At 37.5% G+C, this 22,950-nt stretch overlaps 1 protein-coding gene across 2 annotated transcripts in view; it reads left to right on the top strand.

The window, feature by feature from the left end:
* The first annotated feature begins 370 nt into the window (after nucleotides 1–370).
* The window catches only part of ell (elongation factor RNA polymerase II), a 42,143-nt gene continuing 19,563 nt past the window's right edge, over nucleotides 371–22,950 (top strand). Inside the window, exons 1-2 of one of the 2 annotated variants that reach the window (XM_030131930.1) lie at nucleotides 371–772; nucleotides 16,400–16,444. In XM_030131930.1, the coding sequence (XP_029987790.1) occupies nucleotides 638–772; nucleotides 16,400–16,444 (180 nt within the window). In that variant the 5' untranslated portion in view covers nucleotides 371–637. The remainder of the gene's footprint in view (nucleotides 773–16,399; nucleotides 16,445–22,950) is intronic. The other variant, XM_030131931.1, reaches the window with a different exon arrangement.

A 22,950-nucleotide genomic window follows, 5' to 3' on the forward strand; every position in this document is an offset into this window, starting at 1 on the left:
ATTTTCCAGTGATGCCATGTTTTACTCATGTCCTGGTCAAATACCAGTGCTGATCATGTCAGAACTACACAGAACCATCCAAATTAAAATAGCATATTTGTTTAATAGTACTCCTGTTTTAAAGATACTAAAACATGGTTAGAATATTAGATATTTCTATTCTTGCTGTATTTGTTTACTGGTGGACACTCCCATTTTTTGGGATATTCCCAATGTGAGCTTTTCTTTCCAAACACTGACGTTGTGCTGACGCATTCAGATGACCTATCGCTTCCCTCTTCTCATATGCAATGATCATTCTTAAATTCAGTGAGACGTGAACATTTTTTTTTATTGCTCAAATATTTTCTTAACAGAAATACCAGAAACAAAGACTTTGATTCGCTTGAATAGGCAGCAGTTAAATGGGAGAAAGTAAATATAGTTTAATTTCACACAAAAAAAAGAATAGTGTTTTTTTTTTATTTTTAGATATATTTGGATACAGTGTGTATAGAGGTTAGTTATTTCACTCATGTGACTATATAACGGTTGATTATAGCTCCGTGGCCGGTTTTTGAATATTCATTGAAAAGCAACGGGAGTTCTCGGTTTACGACGGAGTAAGTGCGTGCGTGCGCGTGGGAACGGTAGCAAGATGGCGGCGCTGAAGGAGGAGCAGTGCTACGGACTGTCCTGTGGAAGAGTGAGCAACGGTAGTAATGTCTCCGTCTTTCACGTTAAACTCACTGACAGCGCATTGAGAGCGTTTGAAGGCTATCAGAGCAGCAAGGTAAATGGTCCTTCTCCGTACCGTGACATTTTAATTGTCTTGTGAAGTGGGTCCAGGCGGCTGTGACAGGCAGAGTGAGGTCAGTCCCCACTCTGTCTGCCACTGCTGCCTTCATGCTGCGATATACAGCTACAGCAGGCTGCCTAAGGGTGGCTGCTTTGGCTTCAGAAGTGTCTAGGAAAGTGGCCACCAGCTCACGACTGGTTTTAGGTCCTAGGTGGTTCTTCAGTGTCATGTAGCTACACCCAGACTCACTCAACAGCGAATGCTAAACACCGTTTTCGGAGATTTGCCTCAGCTTCTGCTCCGTGCAACTGGACACTGAGCCCCAGCAGTTATTTCATTGTATTACTCTGTTTTAGTTGCTCTAACAGCTTTAACTATGCTCTTATGAAAACTTTCCAAATCCAATATGTCTATAGTGATTCATGAAATGTTACTGTAAACACGGAACAACTTCGGTTCAGCCTACAGATGTTTCTAGCAAGTTTGTTGAGCTGTCAATAAAATCTGGTTGCTAGCTAAACTAGCCAACACCTTCCAACAAGTTTCCGTAGGATATACAAGCCCCGGCGTCACTCATTATATATTTTTAGTTTTAACTTACTCGGGAAGTGTTGCCTTGCTTTGGTATCAAATGACAACATGGTGAGTATTTTAGAAAAGTACTTAAGGTTATTATTCATACAAAAAGTGGCCATATTCCCTGCCAACTCCCTCATTGCCCCTAAAGGCTCGTGCACACATAACAGCCTTTATAGTGCGTCAAAGCCATTAAACCCTCCATGTAATATTTTACTGTTGGTGGAGATTTTAAACTATGAGTTAGATTTTCTCTGTTAAGGCTCTTGTGCTGCTTGCTTGGCTTCTTGTGTAGAGAGCTATAAGTCTGATGATGGCCATCTAACGTTTCAGCTTCTATAAATATTTGACAGGGAAAACCTGGCAGGCCATGAGGAAAGGGCCTTATCTCCAGCTTCAGTGGCTCTGTACAGCAGGACTGTAGCTAAGATAAGCCAGAACAATAAAGCTGTGACAGGTAATTTTGTGACGACTACATGTAAGAATGGCGTTAATTAAAGTTGTGTGTAGCATAAATTAAAAAAAAAAAAAAAAATGCTGTGTCTTACCTATAGTACACATATTAGCAAATAATGTAATCTCTGAGGTTATTAAATGTCTGTTGTAGGCCTAAGCGATATTTAGTAGTTGTACATTATTGCAAAGGTTGTGTAATAAAGTCTGTGGTTGTCAGGTTAGATGGGACTTCCCAAGTATTCAGGGGCTCTGCGGGATTTTACTGGCATAGGGATTTCCTAGAATGCTGCACTATTATGTGACCTCCAAATTGTTGTTCTACATGTAGATTCTCAGTTGTCTGTTCCAAATAGACAATAACTTTTCAAATGTAAATTCATTAGGAGATTATCTGTACTGAGCTGTTACTGTTACTGGTGCACTAATCTTATGCATGGATATAGAAAAGTGTGATCTCAAATCATGTTTTACATTTTAGGCTAGATGCTATTTTTTTTTTTTAGGTGCCCTGTGCAGACATGCTTCTCTACCCACCCAAGATGTGTTGCTCACTGTATACTCTATGTATCATCTCCTGGTCCTTGTTATGTGTGTTAAAACTCTTAGTCACTATTTGACCAGATCTAGGCTATTGAGTAATACACTGTCTCCTCGGTATAAAGCAGGTACGTGGCATTTAGCTAGGGCATAAATTCAGAACATCAGCATGGTACAAAATATATCAGTTGGGTTGCTTCTCTTCAGCTGACACAACTGTATAAACTGGACTTGCAGAAAAGGAAGAGGCCAGGGGACTTAAATATTTGAATATATCTTGTGTTTTGTTTATGCCTTGAACTAGTAATTCAGTGTTGGTTATTTATGGCAGTGCAGGGTACCTTCTTTTTACCAAGGAGACCATCGTACAGCGGCTACTTTATATGAGATTGGGGAACACATGCATTCATATATATGGGTTGTTTCATTGAAGACCAGTCACAGCAGCTTCACAGATGACAGATGTTCACCATATATCAAACCACACATCTAATCATATTCATAATAACCATGTATAGGCACGCATATGCCATATGTAATCATAAACATTCATTGTGTATGTACTTGTACTACTTAATTTTACTGTACAGTTGAGGTCAGAAGTTTACATACATCTTGGCTTCATGCATTCAAGCTATGCCTGTCTTCACCATAGCACAATACTTGCTGCACCACGGTAGTCTGAAGTTGGAAAGTGATAAAGCAATGCACAGTTTCAGTTTGTTCATCATTAAATGATGTACTGTGAAAATATTTGGTCAGAAACGCAATCAAATATCCTCATTTGTTTGGTGTTAACCGAGAAGCTGAAAGCTTGTACTGATGTCAGCCAGTCATACAATACACCTGATAGATATCTGACCTGAATTTTTCTTGTTGGTATGCATGAAGCTTTTGTTACTCAAAATGATTAACACTGTTTATCTGTCATCTTTTGGGCTAAGATGTCTATAGAATATGCCTCTACACATTTATCTGTGTGGGGGATTATAAGTAGTTGTTTACATTTGATGTTGAAAGTTTCTATATGTATGGTAATATAGAATAATAATAATAATAATAATTCATTCAAACTTTTTCCACACTTCTAAGCATTTAATTTGAGTTTCTTTTCCCTCTTCAGTTTAGTTAGCCCAATTTCTGTATGATTCTTATGAAAATTATCAAAATAGAAAAACAATTTCACATTTTTACACAGCCTGAAAACTCCTAGAAATTGACCTCATGACTTGATAAACTTCAGATTGACTACTTGTCATTTCTGACTCTATTTTGGAGCCTCCCTTACACACACTGTCCTTTTGCTTGTCATTCTAGGAAAATTCTAAGAAATCAGTACGTCATCTAGGGGAATTATACATTCACAAAAAATATAAAAATGACAAACACAAAGTTGCTACAATAACCTATACGAGCAATAGTACAAAAACATGAATGTTTCCCACAGAATTCAACTATCTTAGAGATATTTGCCGAAATACAACACACCAAACAGTTTTAGGACTACACCACTGAAAACTATGAAGTGTTTAATTTAACACAAACTTTATGCATTAAAAAAACATCTTTGTCAGATGTTTTTTACATGATTGGTTGGGTGAAGCAGCCAAGGTCTTTTTAGCACCACCAAAGCCAAATAAATATGAAATTAATGCAAGAGCATCAAAACCAATAAAAAAGTCTCTGTACATGGTAATAATGGGCCACAATTATGTGAATTCATGTGGGACCCAACCAGTACCTAAACTGTCTAGGTAAACTAGGGACAACCCTGGGTTTGCTTATGTTTGTGTCTTTGTGCACCTGTGGTTATGTTCATAACAGTTGCTTTTATCATTAACTAATGTAGGTTCAAGATTGTTATTTTTGATAAACAGAAAGGACAAATTATCATTGTTCACACTGCCTCCAAATTATACTAGGGGCAACATGTCTGTTTTGTGTGCTTTTGATGCAAACTACTGGCAAGTTAGATGACAAGATAGCAACACATTAACACACATTCAATGTAGAAATTGGGGAAGTGAGCAAACTCCAGCAGGCTCATGTGAAAACCAGTACTATCCCAGACTTCAATTCATTCGTATAAATCTTGGCACCTATCTTGCACAATAATGAATGCAGCTTGCACATTTGAATGGTGTCACTGTAAAGTTATGCTTACAGGTGTTCCAGTTCACTTACAGTATAAGCAAACCAAATGCTGATTCAGTAAGGCGTTCACTAACCAATGTAGCAGTTGCTAATAATCCCATGATGATCTAGTGTTAGAATGTCTGTGGTGTTTGGACATTGTGCAATAAGTCATCAGGTAGTGTTCAGTGTATTGACTGTGTCTCGTGTGAGACGTGACTGTCAGCTGGTCCCTGTGTTGGCATGTCTGATGACTTAGAGAAGTGGAGTTTCTGCTGCAGCCCAGAAACTCACTTTTTACTGATTGTGACATAAGTAAGGAAATTACTAATGCAGCATGAACGTCATCACACTGACAGTTATGGAGAGTATAGATAAAAGTTTGTAATAGTGCGTCTGGATGACTGTTGTCACCTGGGTTACCTTAGAGAGGCAATGTTATTAGTAATTAGTTTTGGTAATTTTGACTTACCTGATGATGACTATGGCAAATTTTTAAATGGGCATTAAACTAAAACCTAATAATTTTTTGTTAGGCTTTGCAATATAAGGAAAAGTCATATTGTAATTTTTATGAAATAATATGAGCAACTTACGTAATTCTTATGAATATTGAACTTATTTTTGAGTCCACTAGCTTGGTTATTAAGGAAAATTCACAGATAAGTCCTAGAAATGTCAAGTTAAACACACAAACTTAAATTACCATTAAAAACTAAACAGTACAGAAAATGTTGGCAGTCATTTTGGGAGTTTTACACAGTTTCTCTCTGCTCTGCCACTAAATCAAAACCAATAGCATTCAACAGAAGTGTTCAACTGCAATTGGATTGAAACCTAAACCTTTGAAATTCCAGCCTTTTACTGTTTTAGAACTGTACATGCAAGTATTGTAGTTCATTTAACTGTACTCCTACTTTCTTATCAAATGAGGTGTATTCTGTGGTAGTTCACAGAGATTGTTAAAGGCACATACTCAAAACGGGTCATACTAGTCAAATTATGTAGTGTGTGTGAAGTGTTTTTGGGAAAACCAATTTGTTTTTATGTGTGTCAGATGTGAAGTACATACAGAGTAGTGGATTGTTCAGCTAGGCATTGGTCTGAACCTCTATACAAACCTCCATTGCATGTTTCTCATGGCAGGCTCTACAAATATGCACATGCGCGCTCATAAGTCTCTACAATTACATAATTATGGCTGGAGCATGGCCCCAATACTCAAATATGAAACATCACAGCCTCTGACTGCAGTGGCTGTGCATGACTCCCTCTTCATGGTTTGTGTGGTACCCCAATTAAATTACTTTTCAGCCTTCGTTCAGAACACATAATCAGATAACACTTAGCTGTATAAAGTCCAAAACCAGCAACCCACCCACCGGACAGCCTCTACATGCATATATATAGTCTGAAGTAAGGATGCAAATTATCAATTAATCCATTAATCATTAGTTGGTTGACCTTATCAATCGATTAACGATTAATTGATAAGCGATTTTCCTGAGAACCTGAATTTTACTTTCAATAGAGTTTATAAGAATAAAAGCTAAATACTGTTTATATACTTCATGAAAAAAGCATGTCATATTCCTTAATGATTGATTTATTGTACCATTGGATACAGTACAGGCAATGACATTTATGTAGTAGAACTAAATAAATTCTGCAGCGAAATTCAATAAAATAAATGGATCTGAAGAGGGGCAGTTTAGAGCTGACACGATGGAGCGAGATTTCAGCGGAGATATCCCCCCCTGCTATTTTCCTGTGGCCACTGGGGTGACCACAGGACATAATGCAGGACATACCTGTGGCCCAGATCAGGAGCCTGGAGGATGTTTTCAACTTCTGTCTCACTGACCAGATAGTCCAGATGACTGTGGACTAGATCAACCTCCAGCGAAAACGCTCCATCCGGGACCAGTCTGATACCAGTCCGATACCAACCCCACATTTGTGCATGTATTTAGGCGGGGGTGCACCGCTCCCACAAACAGATGCGCCAGTTTGTGTTTCGCTCCACCATGTCCTAAAGTGATTCTAACGTATCAACACCATGATCCGGTTCGATGACCGGCTATCCCAGCTGTGGCATTGCAGCGTGGACAAGTTGGCAGCCTTCGGACAGGTGTGGACAGGGTGACTCCCCCTTTATTCAACTTCAGCGATGAAGCCTAGTTTGGGCAGCGGCGCCCCCTACTGTCGACACCACAAATTCCGCTGTGGAAAAGGGCAATTAACCGACAATTAGTAATTTAATCAAGCAAATTCTTATCGACAATTATTTGATAGTGGATTAATTGTTCACATCCCTAGTCTGAATTAAATGTTTTTGGATTTCATTTTCTGCAGCGGGCCTCTTGTTTTGTTACAACTGGTGTGCACACTCTTCTGATCCACAAGAATTTGCCTGTATTCATGGGTGAACACTGACCCTTCAGCAACCCTCTCTATAATCCATTATTTCAAAGCCCCTCATATTTTAGACTTGGATATTTTTAAAGTCAGGTTATTAAGGGATCTTTGTGCAGGTGAAGCTTAATCCACAGTTTACTACTTTACTCATGGTGTTGAACTACAGGCTTCACTAAGGAGGTCAGTTTTGTTCTTGTGCGCAGCAGGCATCTACATTCTCCCCTATGGGAATGGTATGGGAAGTAATGGAGACTGGGTGGGATTTAGTTGCTTGACACTGGTCAGCCTTTGCCAGTGCTATGGTTATTTAAGGAATGCTGACTCCCCAGTTTCAACAGATCACGGGACAGTACTAAGGCCAAATATGACTCTAAATGTCATGGTGTTCGTCTGTCCTGTGGTGTGGTTGCCACAAGGGACCGTGGTAACCTGGTGTCACTGCACAATGAGCAGGCTGACTCAATGTTATGTTGCATGGGTCATAGGTTGGTCTTGGTTCACAAACATGGTTTTTTTTTTAACCAGTCTTGAAGCATGGTGACATTTGGAAACGGATACAACTGAACAGTTTTAGTTAGAACCCATAAAAATGAGTTGATGCACAGGTTTGGTATGCATGACTTATCCTTCCAAGGTGTTTACTGCATATCACTCTGAGGGGTAGTTTAGAAAATAAATAAAGCTCACCTCACATCAGAAAGGTGGCTATACTGTTTAGGTCAAACCTTGAAGGAACTGCAGTTATAAATCTATTATGACTGCTCTGCATTTGAGATGATTTATTATGAAAGGAGATCCCACTTTTTTCCTCATAATTTCCTTAATTAATTCTTACCTCAGAGTCCAAATACTTATCTGTCAGTGTTGTAAGCCCAGCATGTGGTAGCTGTTCATAATAGCAAAAAGATTAGCAAACCTTCTTTTTTATCATTTTTTTCAATTTACCATGAAGTATTAATCACAGGCCTAAACCTACCTTCAATAACATTATTTTCTGTGAAACATTGATTTAAACAAATCCGCCTGGAAAAAATGTCCAGCAGCATTTTACCATTCAGGTAACAATATGTCACATGCCTGCTTTTAACACCAGTAATGAAAATGGTCTTTCATCCTTAGCTTGACTGCAACATTATACCGTGTAAAAAAAAAATTTAACCAGCACTTTATATTAAGTATAAAATCAAGGCTGCGTAGGAAACAAAATGGTCTTTAAAATTTTTAACCTTATCAAAACATACTTCATTTGTGATACAATGCAAAACAGAGGAAACTAGAAAAGCACTTGGAGAGCGCAGATCAGTGCCTCCTCCCCCCATCACCACCAAAATTTAATCATTTGTTCCTTGTGCCAGTATCAACATTTCCTGAAGTTTTCGTCCAAATCCATCCATAACTTTTTGAGTTATCTTGCACACACACAGACAGACAGACAGACAGACAAACCAACTCCAGCAAAAACATAACCTCCTTGGCGGAGGTAAGAAAACCACAGCTATTTTAAAATATCCATGAATTTCATGAAATGGTATTTTACATTTTCTAAAGTTAGTGAACTTCCCGTTTCCAAACTTTTGCTTTCATCATTTTGAAAGCTGCTATGAATGCAAAGTCATCATTTTCACGTTCACTGCAAGTCATTGCCCTCAATTACCTTATTTGTAGCTAGTATAACTAACACAGCTAATCTCTTAAGGGTGTCAGTGTCCTAACAATACAACTATCTGGCCAAGACTAACAATAACAGTATGAGCAGATTATTGCCATTAGATTGAATGTATCATTCTTGTTTTGTGATGAGGTGGATACACATTGAAACAGGCCAAATTTTGTGCTTTGCTGTTAGTGCTACTGTTAAAAAAAAAAAAAAAGATAAATGCTGACATCCAAGTGAAGTTCAATCTTTTTTTTTAGTACTACTGGGCTGTCCAAAGTGGATATCTCTGAGAGCAGTCATCTCATGTTGTAATTTTGACTTAAATATTGTGCGTCGTGCAAACTGTACAGTCATCCTTAGGTGCTGTGTGGCAGAAAAGGGATCAAGTTTACAAGAAAATAAATTGAAACACGAAAAAAAAAAAAAAAATGACAGAGCCAGCTGAGTTATTGGACTGTGTCTAGAGCTGAGGCGATTGCTGTACTGTAAAGCTTTTTATAATCCAAAGAGGAAAAAGATGAAAGATATTCATTTTTTCCTGGCATTTTAGTAGCGATGGATAATTGTTTTGAATCAGTCTATAAGTATTTTGTGTTTTATTAGTTGAAAGGGTGTGATGGTGATGCAATGGTAAGCACTACTGGCTGACTGGGGCCTTTCTGTGTGGGTTCTATCCAGGTACTCCGGCTTCCTCCCACAATACAAAAACATCTACCTCAGTTGGTTATTTGGTCTATGTAAATCACCTGTAGGCGTGAATGTAAGAATAAATGTTTGTTCATCTCTATATGTCAGCCCTGTGTTTAACTGATAACACATCCAGGTTGTATCCCACCTTCACTCAATGGTGGATTGGGCTCCAGTCCCCCCCATCCCCAATGAGTGAATTAGTTGAAAGACACCTGACCACATGTTCTAAATAAACTTCACGCATCATCTCGAAAAGTAAAAATAGAAGAAGTATGTCCATACACTAGACCAACAGCAAATAAGAAAATATTTATTCATTATTAGTTGATTTAAAAGACTGTGTTGTTCCATCACTATGCTGTTTGGAAAATTTGCAGATGGCAGCAACCTCACCACATGCCTACAACTTCAAAAGTAACTGAAAATAAAATTTGACCTGTGAAAATATGAATTAAACAATGCAAAATGTGAAATGTATTTCCATTCACATTAATGTTATACCACGGCACAGACTATGAAGGTGTCTCACCCTTTGTGATCTCCATCCCTTGTTGCTTTTTCTGTTTTTGGGGGTTCTAGTTCCTCTACAGGATGAAGTAGGCTAAGTGGTGGCTGAACCTCCACCTGTCTGCCCTCTTCAGCACACACAGTCAAAAAATGATCTGTATGCAAGTAGAATAAATAGAGTGGCAAATTCATGGCATTTATTTGAACTTGTCCCCATGCCATGTTCGGGCTCTATGAGAAAATCACATGCGTGTTCCTCTGAGTTGGTAAATTTTGGTGCTATTGGCATTAAATAAAGATTGGCTTGCAGTGGATGTTTAATTTATTTGCATTTTCTTTATACCTTGCTTCCTTATGTCTAAAGACCGTAGCCACATTGCCAGAGGTTGAAATTAAACCTGTAAACTTATTCTGTCCTTCAACTATGATTCTGCTGCACTAAAGAACTGGTCTCTCTCCCAGTTCTGTTAGATGAGTGGTCATGGATTTTTCTATTTAAGTAAATGGCCTTTTGGTTCAAATGAGTCAAGAATAAAGCCATATATGTGTAATCAAGCTTGCACTACATTAGCCTAGGGTATATTTTCAGGATAATCAAAGATAAAACCTATCACTTTATCTTGAATTTGAGTGATTTATGAATGATCAGGCCCAGATTCATAGACAGATTTCTTTTTTTTTTTGCTATGGAAATGTCGCAAGTACAGAAGTAAAGCAGGGAAAATTCTTTGAAGTAGGGTTGGGTTGTAGTCGGAGTATGCCACTGATGATTTTAAAAGATGTGAGAATGTGTAACACAAACCTGACAGATTCTGCGTGTTCAGATCCTCCCCCTACAACTTAAAAAATGGTGCACACAAAAGAGATTTGTGTTGCGATCTCAAGTACAAGATCAAACGTAGCTCAGCATTCATCAAATGGAGAACACAAACGGCTTCAAAGGGTTTCTTTCAAGCATGGAAGCCAGTTACAGTAAATGCACCAACAAATAAACCCAATTAAGTTGAAATGCATGTGTGTTACTTTAGGCACTCATCTGACACTCTTCTGTCACCGCTATTTTAAAGAACTGAACTGGTACACCCTGTTTCTCACACAGGCCAAGTTCAGCATAATGCATGTCCACTTGCATTGCGATTACAGAGACGCCCAGTATGTTTTCAGCCTTGTACAGTGCATTGCACAAAGTGTTCTTTTCACCTCTGAAATCCTAGACAGGTGGAACATCTCATCAGTGTGAGATGCAACTAAACACCTGACAGTTTTGGTGCCACTGCCATAACCACGGGGATTTGTGCATTGCTATTCCTGTGTGCCTCTACTACAAAACAAAGGAATCATTTGGCAGCACAGCCTGAGAGAGTAGAGAGTTACACTTGTGTGGTTGACAATATAATTTGCATCCATGTCTATGCAAGACTGTATTTTAAAACAATAACTGTTACATGCAGATTATAACTGGAGAAACTTTTTTGTTATTGTTAGTCTTTTAATAAGACTTCTCTGAAAATGCAGGCTAGCAAACAATTTTACATGCTTAACAAAACCTTTAAACTTGAGTTGATGGTCTTTTGCCATAATTACCTTTCAGAATATTGTAATCCAGATGGTCAGAATTTATGCATTTGCTCCTAACTCTGTTGAGACTGTAGAATATCTACTTCATACCATAAGATTTTGTCTTTTCACACCAGTCAGCAATGATTTTACTACTGTGAGAAAAATTTTACCAAATGACTTGTGCATAACTCAAAATCCTGACATGTTGGAGAAATTCTCATTTCAGATTTGGAATTGGTAATCTCATTTTCGTCAACATCTGATGTTTTCCTTCCGGTGATGGAGGAAAGGTTTCATGGAATATCATCTATTTTTCTTCTATCTTTAGGACTAAACTTTGTCTAGTCTTGTAATTCAGTCATTTTTTGGCCCTGCAGTTTTAAGTTTGAATTTATAGTAGACTGTTTTTTGGCTGCTATTTTTGATTTAAATATATATACAAATAGAAATTAATCCAAAGTCTAGGTTATATTATTCAGACACAAAGTTCTGGACTATGTTCAGTTAAAGCCCAGAGGAAAAACAAACTGAAAGCATGGTTGGAAAATTTGAAGTTAATGCTTCTGTTATTCCCATTTGCTTCTTGTAAAGGAAAACATGCAGTGTAGAGGTGCAATAAGCTGTTGTGTTTTAGGAGGAAACAAACTTGAACGACATTGTCAACAGTTCAGATTTATCACAGGCTGCTAGGCAGCAAGTCCGAGCTCTGTCCAGCTGATCCCCATTCTGTTACTGGTTGGCAGCGTGTGGGAACATCCACAGCCTTGTCATCGATCCATAGGCAGGACCCATACTCTGTCCCTAAGGTTAGCTCTGTGGAACATTCTGGGCTCAGGTCCCAGAGAATAGTGACATGTCAGCAGCCCATTCAAATGAACAGGCTGAGGGTAGCACTATGTTAGCTGGGCTGGGGAGGGGGAGGGCATTGGGTGGGAGTGCTAAAATGGGTGCTGTGTAAAACACTGCAGGGGTAGGTCATGAAGCATGGCTCCATGAAAGGTATGGTCTTCCTGGATAGGCTCTGTGTGTGCAGACATTAGGACACAATGAAAAAGTCTTTTTGTTGAAGATAAATATTTCAATGAGTTTCTGTTCCTGGGATTCTTCTTTTATTCATACTGATTAGAAAGGCTTGGGCAAGAGTAAAGGTTCCCAGATTTCCCCAGTGTCCCAAACATGTAATCTAACGTGAAATCTGGGATAAATCCAAATAATTAATCATTCATGGAGTTTTCCATCAGTCTTTATGTGGCTTGGTGCTTTCTGGGATCTGAAATTATTCAAAGGAAACTTTTTTCCACATGGTTTTCTCAACCATTATCATTACCAAAAAGAAGTTTTTCTCTCCCTGTTGTTGCTGCTGGAGGATTTGTCAGGTGTATTTTTAAGGCCTTGACCTTTATTTGTGAAGTCCCTTGAGGTAACTGTTCATTGTGATTGGCACTATATGAATAAAATGGAATTCAAATGAGCTGAACCTTAATTGTTGAAAGAGGGCTTGCTTATTATTGCACTTACAGTCAAAGTCAAATCATATTCATATCAGCATTTCCCCTTGTGGAAGATTTAGGGGCACAGATGTAGGTTTGGGGGTCATTCCACTTCATATCTGTATACAAAGAAACAACTGAAAGAAGCCACAGAAGGTAATGAATAAACGATACCAATAAGGTTACAACAAACCTTGCTGAAGAAATCCCCCAGAGACTGACTATGAATGTTAGATCTGAAAGTCCTTTTAATTATTTTTGACGCTTGCCACATTGATTTTACTTTCATCTGTCTTTAGTGCTGTACCTAAGTTTTATAATGGTAGGGAAAACCCTAATTCACCTCAAACAGCCTCAAACTGAGACTTTACTAAGCTAGTATTGTTTTAAATCAGTATTTTACTCATACACTATAGTCTTGCTCAGTACTAAATTAATAGTGTAGGTGAGTGCATTGATGAACATGAGGGGGTGTTAGAGGATTTGTAAGAAGAAGTGTCAACATACCACTTCAGACTGTGTTAATACTTTCCTTTCTAACAAGTTTAACTTAACTGTTTGTTGCCTGTTTGGTGTGTCCTGGAGCATCCTGTAAGACAAATCAGCCACTTCAGTACCCAAATTAGTAGCAGCTTAAAACCAAGGATGTCAGCATGAAATTTTGGGGCAAGGTTGGGTTGAGATTTACTCATTCTCTCTTTAACTGTAACATGAACAAGACGCCTTTACTTTAATGCAGTTTTCGTCCAGTGGCACCTACTTTAGGTGTGGGGCATCTGCTCAGTGTCGTAATATTAAAGAGTTTAATGGGTCTTTTAACACATTATCACACCGGCTTCACTTACTTCACTATCTGACCTTTCCTTTCAGTATGGATATCATTATAAACTGCTGGCTATGAAAATATATACTGTATGTGTATATATGTCTACAGTATATATTTCTGTCTCTTCACCTACCCACTCATATGAGTAAGCTTATGTAGTAGGTCATGTTTTCATGTAGGTGTCCTTTTGGTTTCTCAGTATCCAAAGGACTGGGAATGGATAAGTATCCTGTGCTAATCCATTAAATAATGCTCTGAGTGATACTGAGCTTAAACTGGAATGATGCCAAGCACTGACTTGGACTTCATTAAAGTAAAGTGTGGCATAGGTCCTAAATGGAGGATAGCAGAACAGCTCTTGGTATGCATGCTACTAGAGGTGGGCAATATATATCACCTACGATAATATTGTGAATATTGATTTGACGATGTGCAATTTTTCATTGAGTATTCATACATTCTCGAAAAGAAAACAAATGGATGGTGCACAGACGGTAAAGGAGAGGTGCATGAAAGTCCTCATTGGCCGAATGCGTGCCTCAGAAGCCAATCAGCGGACAGGATTCAGTCTCGTGGTGACTCGGCGGCACCCAAAACACAACATTGTCTCACATGGAAGAAATATGCAGGAGTCTGCCGTCTCAGCGGAGGATTTCATAGCGAGACGTGGGTCCACATCCATAGTCTGGAAGTGGTTCGGTTTTGATAAGACTGATGTCAGTCAAAATAACATTATATGCAAGCTGGGGCATCGTAAAGGGGGGGTAAATGTGACAAATTCATGTGGAGGGGTCCAGTGAATACAGGTTAGAAGTTATGAAAATTTCATGCAAGATCCGCTGTAAAATAGTGGCATAGAAGATGGCAGTCGGACGTTGAAAGCATGATAGGTTTCACTTCCGTTTCAGCCCAGCATTAGTTACGTTAGTTATGGACCACACACCCACGTATATAACTACTGCCCCTACTCCACGTACATAACCCCCCCCCCCCCCCCCCCCCCATGTTTTGCAGAAGATATATGAAGCACTTTAAAAATAAACAAGAGCTGTTGTTGTGAAATGCTGTGTCTGTCCAAAGATGTCCTGGTAAGCAAGTAGACTTTTACAGCATTTTTTGTAAAAAAAAAAAAAAAAAAAATCCCATTTTAGGATATCGTCAGATTATCATTTTCGGGAAATTAAAAAAAAAAAATCGTGATTATTATTTTTTGCCCATATTGCCCACCCCTACATGCTACATATCATACATACATATAAAGGCCTTACCCTACTTGAACTTATGTCTCTCTCATGTGACTAGTCTTGATTCTACTGCAGTACCAAGGAGGAAATGACTTTGTCTTTTTGATCTCTGTGAATGTTTATGTTCAACAGCTGTTTATAGTACAGTTAAATGACAGAAGTTATCTTTTATAAGGAATAATTGCACAATGCGTTTTGCTGCACATTACAGCATTTGACACTACAAATCATTTCTTACGTTGTATGGTAACAACATTGGTGTATTATGTTTTTACTATTTAAAACAGTCAAAGTGAAACTGAATGTAGACTTAAAACATCAAATGGTAAACTGTCAGCAAAAAAGAACCTAGACTGTGGATGTGATACTGAGAAAGCTGAGTACTCGTAAGAGTGAAGAGGAAACGCTGTTTAGCCTTTCTTCTGTTACTAAGACTGCACGACGCAAATTCCTTTAAATTTTATGTTATGCAAGACATGTTAATCAGTTGACATGTGGAATGGCTTGATTACTGAATAGCTTGGATGAAGTTAACAACATTATGCAAAATACTGGTGAATAACGTGAGTGGCCATCTTCCGATAAAACCCGTGGGAATAGGGTAACACTACTCAAATGAGGTCAGTAGGTCCACATATGAAAAGAATTAGGACATGGATGATTAGAGATTGTAATTCATAGGTCTGAATAGAAAGCTTTGTGAAACTATGTGGTTTCTCTGTGGCTAACAATTCTGTAAAACACAGGCGTATTGGAAATTGTTTCTAGTTCGTCTGTGTCGAACTGGTGTTACTTTCATGTCCATGATGAGTGTGTTTTAACATCCGGAAAGAAGAAGAAAGCATTTATCCACTGCATACAGCCAGATGTTTACATTCATCCTTAACACATAAAGACCCAAACATCCACTGGCAATCAAAAGCATCTACTGATCTTTACTGTTTAATACCTGTTAATCCACTAATCCTGTCAATACATGTAAATAATTGGTGTAAAATGGAGTTTGTCATCTTTTCATGGTCATCAGATATGACCCATTTGGACGTTCAGAGGTTTCATAGTGGACATGGAAACACTGTCATCTTCTACAACATTAATTCACCAGCAAAACCCATGGAGTTGGATCAATGACAGTGGATTGAGACACTGGGTTTATGTTCAGTTATTGATAGATTTTACTGAAAAAGTCACTTTTTCTTGAATTTTCTCTGCATTTGATATAATAACCCTCAACTTTAATCTGAGCTTTTATGAACATCTATGTGATCAGTGAATTAAATATAGTAAAATGCATGATTTACACTGAAAAAACACAAAATAAGGAGGATAATATTACAATTACCACAAAACTTAGCACTGGGTCTTTATGGGTTAGTCACTGGCTTAAACATCAGCATCTATGAAGTGATGTTGTAGTCATGTTGCCTTATATTTTCACCAGTCTTTTGCATCATTTTTTGAGATTTAAGCTTGTACACATTGTCTTTAAATTTGCAAGACAGTAATGCTGTTATTCATATCTTACAGGTCCTGTCTTCACGACCATTGATCAGATTTAATGGAAACCAAGGGGTAAGTATGCCATTCTAACCACTGCCTCCTCCAAGTACATTCCTGCACTATTTCTTTATTGTTATTAGACAATAGCCTGCAATAATAGAGGATGCCAAGTATCTACTGCGTGCAAGCCTCCTTACATGATACTTGAGCAGAACGCCTTAAACCGGTTGTCTTCTAGAACAGCAAGAATGTCCACATAGATGGCTTTAGATCACTTGTACTGTTTTACCTTAATGTAGAACATGGTGGGAATAAATAGAATAAATGTAGAAACAAAAGAAGCAGCAGTGAAATTAGGCACAAATTGTTTTTGTAATCGAGGATGTAACTAAGCCTGTCCTCTTTCTGTATTTGCTGCTTCTAATCATGACACTGACAAAATTTGAACAAGGCTCAGCCAGTGCTCACTTTATGAGCTATTACTGCTCCACTGTAGATGATAAACATCCTCATGCTCACAAACATTCTCTGCATAAGCAACTGTTTCCTGCAGGGTAAAAAGCCAAGCATTGCATGTGAGAGCCTGCCTATTGTTAAATGGTCTCATGTGCTTAAGTAGTCTCTGTACACCTCTATGCTCATACAGTTTGACAAGCAGTTCATCTGAATCTTGTAGTGATTTTTGTCCACACACTTTGTTGTCATGATAAGCTTTTGTATGAGGATCATTCCTGACAAAAGTTGTTTTCATCTGTAAAGACATAGGACACATCTTTCCTAATAGTTCTCTACAGATTCACTGCCCTCCCCATTACCTGCTCTACACCTTATACCGTGTCTGGTTGAGATGGTTTGGCATATTAAGAAATGTGAGCTGAATGTGTGCTTGGGATTGAGGGATGATTAATGATTGACATGTTGCTGAATACCACACTGATAACCCTTGTAGCTGAGGATATTGAATGTGTGATTTACCCAGAAATGCATATTTGTAAGACTGTGGAGTTGACACATCCCTGTCCTTAGTAGTTACTTTGTTTAGTGAAATATTATTAGCCTCCATAATGCAGTGGCTAAAAATGTGCATACAAATCACATTTTCTCTAAAAATAGATGGTGATGTATGAGATTTCTCAAAATGAAGATCTTTCAACACAGCAAGAATGTGGAGATGTGGCCATTATGGAGCCTCCTCTTTATGTCGGTTCTGAAATTCAACATGTACATATTTTCATTAATTCAGAATTCATGTGGCATTTACATCACTTCAGATCCTTCTTTACCATACTTGAACAAGCTTGGATCACCAGTTGAATGAATGAATGAATGTTTATTTCAGTTAAATACAAAACACATACATATTAAAAAACAACAAAACAAAACACCTACATATTAAAAAACAAAACATAAAATTAACACATTTTGTAACTGAAAAAGGAAGAAGCTGAAGCTGGAGGCTTATTTCTGCTTCTCCTATTCACATCCTTAGTCCAAGTCCACACCTTAAGTTGCAGCAGATAAATACTTAAACTTAAATTATACTACATTCAGTGTAATAAGTTATTTTGTAATCATATTACTTTCATAGCCCTTCATAATTTGACAAATTAAATTCTTTTTGAAACTCAACAGTGAGCTACACAATTTCACTTCATCCTTCAGTTCGTTCCATAGCTTGACACCAATAACTGAAACACTGTGATATTTAACGTTTGTTCTTACTTTACATTTTTCAAACACAAACATCCCTCTTAAATTATAATGTCCTTCTCTTAACTTAAAAATTTTCTGAATACAAAAAGGAAGGTTTTTACTTTTAATGCAAAACATAAATTCCATTGTTTTTAAATATACAATGTCAAAAAATTTTAGTAAACCAGATTCTACAAAAAGTGGATTACTTGATTGGAGATAACCAGCTTTGTTTATGACTCTAATAGCTTTTTTTTTTTTTTAGTTTAATTATCGGGTCTAAATTAGTTTTATACACATTGCCCCATATTTCCACACAGTATGACATATATGGCATTACAAGTGAACAATACAACATATGCAAACATTTTTTGCTTAACAAGTCTCGAGTTTTATAAAGAATCTCAACAGCCTTGGACATTTTGCGTTTGATATATTCTATTTGTGGTTTCCAACAGAGTTTATGGTCAATAATCACTCCCAAAAATTTTGTTTCATACACCCTTTCAATTTCATTAATATTCAGTTTTATATGATCAATTGAGAGTGTAAAGTAAAAAATAATGATGGGACATAGTTCATGTTCCAATTTCAAATAGAAGTGCAGCTGGGCAGCGTTTGTTTTGTATGAATTATTTGTGACTTGTCTGTTGGCTACCTTGCTAGCTAACTAATATTGCTTGATAGTATTATAAACACTGATGACATTATGTTGTTGGCTCTGATGGACATTACAAACATCCTGCACTGACTAAGAGGCCTGTCCTTCATTTGGATCAGGCAGCAAAATGCATTTATTACCCCACCCCCTGAAGGGGAGGCAAGGGGTATTGTTTTTGGTTCGGTTTGTTTGTTTGTTTTTTAACACTTTAGCAGCAAAACTATTGGTTGAAGTCATACCAAACTGGGTTTATAGACTGTCAGTGACCCAGAATAGATCTCATTACATTTTGGGAATAGTAGGTTAAAGTTCCAATTTTTTACGAATTTTTAAAATCTTTTTTTTTCCCCATTTACTTATAAAGGGTGAAATTTCAAATGTCTGTAGCAGCAAAACTATTGGTTGAATTCATAACAAATTGGGTTTATAGATTGCCAGCGACCTAGAAAAGATGTCATCACATTTTGGGAAAACTTGGTCAAAGGTAAAATTTTTTATGAATTTTCAAAACCTAATGGGCGAAATTTCAAATGTCTATAAAAACATCAATTTTGTTTCAATTTACGTCAAACTTCGCATATATATAGAGGCAATTGATATGCTGACATCAGCACATGCATAGACACGAGAACATGAGTGAATACATGTCTGTTTTTACAAGTTTATAGAAAGAAATGGCCGAGAGAAGCTTTCACTTCCTATAAACTTGTAAATGGCACTTGTAAAGTTCACTGAATTCCACTCTGTATAATTACATGCTGCATGTGAAATGTTACTCAGGTGAGTCAGTTGAGAACCATGGGAATCTGATATTTAAAAAAAAAAAAAAACACGATGAAAAATAATGTTAAGAGCCAAAAAGAACAATCAGGTCTTTGCAAGAAATCCAAAAAGAGCTGTTAGGGTTGTAGTGTCACCATAGACCTACGTAACAAGCAAGAGCTGTTTACATATGGAGGCGCTACCTCATACTATAAATCACACATACATTGTCAGTCTTCACACTTCATGCTGCCTGTAGTAGGTAGCTTGTTTTTATGATTTTCTTTTTAAGCTCTGAAGTCGTGCTTTGGGAATTCACTGAATGCATTCAGTGCTTCCAAAATAAGCACTTACAAAACTGTTATAGATTGAACCAGCAATCCACTGAATTTGTTCAGCATTCATTGTTTGATCATGGTTGTTGTTACTTTTATTATTACTGTTTTGTTTTGTTTTTTCATTTGTATTTTTTACTTCGGTTCTTTTTATCATAACTGTTGTCTGTTTAGTTCTGTTTAAACACCACCGGAATGCTTTTAAGAGGTTACAGACATACAGCAACTGAAAAGATGACAGTTGAATTACATGTCATAGAAATACTCAAAGATGACATGGCTTCTAAATATTCCTTTTCTTGATTTAACTGTTTGTTGGTGACACATACATACGTCGCCAACAACATCATATTTTTCAGCATCTGCACAATGTAGATACAGTAGCAGAGTTGATGTTTTGAATCTTATTTTTAGGTGTTGAAATGGTAAAGAAAAGCATGCATTTTGTTGATGCAGAAGGCTCACATTGGTGGCAAATCTGTTAATGGTGAGATCAGAATGGAAGTGTGAAAGTGACTCAGTTATATAACAGATGGCCTGGCTGTTAAGATAAGATCCAGTATTCATTCACTCATATTTATTCATCTGATACAGCTTGTGAGTTTGAAGAATTAAATTCATGCGCCATGGTTTCTTGCACCACACAGAGGAAAGAATTTACACTGAAAACTGACAAATGATGCAGCTGTATGTCTGCGCTGTTTTTCTGTGGAGGTTTAAGTTCAGATGCTCATGGTCAAAGTGAACATTTACTCTATATATGTCATTCTAGTAGCTGTTGATGTATTTGTATAACTTTGCTTATGTGAGTGGGACGTGCTTCTTTCCTGTAGTAACCCCACATAGCTTTTTCTGTCTATCACCTTGTCTTTTTCTCTGAATTGTTGTTTGCTTCTGTTTTTGTCAAAGGCTGCGGTAAAACAGACAACTCTGTATGACAAAATGCATTTCATTTTGGCTGCTGTGTTGAATCAGCAAGGGGCTCTGACAAATAAACACACTACTGTTGAACATTCCTCATGTTTCTTTTCCACAAAGTAATGCACTGTCCTCCGTCACAGTGCTGCATTTGCCTGATCAAACACATGCAAGAGCACATTCCTGGATCACTTTGTCACGTCATTTCTGTGTTCCTTCATTATTCAAAGTTGAGAATTATGGTTTGATATTATTAGAAACCTAGTGTAGTGTTGTGGCATCTGACCAGTCTTCACACTCATGTATCTATCAAACTGGATTTTCTGGATTGTTTTCCAGACTATTGATGTCTAAAAGGAGTCAAAAACACTCCCCAGCAATATTAAGAACAGGTCTGGTTTCGTTGTGAAAGTTTGTCTTGGTTTTTGGTACATCCAAAGGGTACACAGTTGCTGTAAGCACATTGACCAGCATCGATGGCCTCAATTATTTGGCCAGTTTTTGCCTTCTTTGAATTGTACTACTAAACACCATCTACAGTCATTTTCCTTACCTTTCATCTTAATTTTTCTTTTCATCTTCCTCAAACATTACAGATTGTGGCTTTGAAATTGTAGCTGGTTGCCTCTTCTCAAACACAAGAAGATAGCGCATACATACAGTTGTGCTCATAAGTTTTACATACCCTGACAGAATGCGCATGGGACGGTCTTGGATGTTCCAACATGACAATGACCCAAAACACAAGTCCAAGTCAATCTGTCATTGGCTACAGCAGAAAAAAGTGAAGGTGAAGGAGTGGTGATCTCAGTCTCTTGACCTCAATATCATTGAGCCAGGTTGGGGAGGTCTCAAACCTGCAGTTCATCCAAGAAAACCCAAAATTTTAAAGGAACTGAAGGTGTTTGACTAAGAAGAATGGGCAGCTTTACCATCTGAGAAAATAAAGTGTCTCATCCACAACTACCACAAAAGACTTCAAACTGTCGTTGATGTTAAAGGGGCCAAAACAGGGGATTAAGACCTAGAGTATGTAAACTTTGGATCGGGGTCATTTGGATAGTTTTTGTTGTCAGTATGATTTAAAAATAGCAAACACATTTGTTTGATAATGAATGGCTTCACCAAACTACTAGCTAGAGTGAAAGAAAAGTTTTTGTGTTATCATTCATATTCTCTGAAAAACGGCCAAAGAATCACAAATTCTGCTGTAAACTTATGAGCACAACTGTATGCATAGTCTACTTTCTGTGTGCCCTGGATTTGACAATGTAGTTAATTTATGATTTACATCTTATAGAAAATATGAGGCAGTGTCAGGCAATGCAAAGTATTTGATCAGTCACATCTACATAAGTATGCTGTCAATGCCCGTTTGCTGTGTCTGTGCTCTGTCTGTTGCCCCTGGCCTCAGAGACAAGACTACAGAAACTTTGTGGAGGTCATCTCTCTTCAGCGACCCCAGCATGAAAAGAAGCATTGTTTGCTAGATGCCATGCAGAATGAGAAGATGGGGCTAGTTACAGGCACCGCAAGGAGGGGGTGGTTGGACAGCCTTTTTTAAATGTACTTGTACATATCAGAAATCCTGTAAAAAGATCATTTTGGTGCAGAGGTGGTGTGCTGTAGCGTTGGTCCTGACTATCTCACAGTGTTTGTGATCTTTTTTGTTTCATTCATTTGTGCTCCTCATTTCTGTTGCTCCATTATGTCTAGGTTTTGTGGCTTTCACATTTGAAATGAAGACGGTAATTTTTGGATGTTTTTGGAAATAGGTCAAGGTCAAGTTTATTTATAAAGCACATTTACAATGACAAAGCGCTGTACAAAAATATAGGTAAAAATACAAGATATGATTAAACTAGTAAAAAATATATATAGATATACAAGATAAGATATACTAAAACTGATTTAAATAAATAAATAAATAAATAAAAATAGGTCTTTACTGTATCCAATACTAAATTTTTCTTGTGTTACAGTCTATAGGATGAAGCTGTTCAGAAAGAACCATCTTCCATGTTACACATTTTATTTGACTGTCTTGCCTCATGTGTCCTGAATTTTCTCCATTGTATATTATTTCCTAGTGAGGCTTGTTTTATGCGTCAACATCAGACACACGTTGTCTTCCTGGTTCCTGGTCTGTTACAATAACTGTAACTATTACCTTGTTTCTTTCCAGTGATTCTACATGCATGAATAATTCC

The sequence above is a fragment of the Sphaeramia orbicularis genome, chromosome 4, assembly GCF_902148855.1.
Source record: "Sphaeramia orbicularis chromosome 4, fSphaOr1.1, whole genome shotgun sequence".
Classification (NCBI taxonomy): domain Eukaryota; kingdom Metazoa; phylum Chordata; class Actinopteri; order Kurtiformes; family Apogonidae; genus Sphaeramia; species Sphaeramia orbicularis.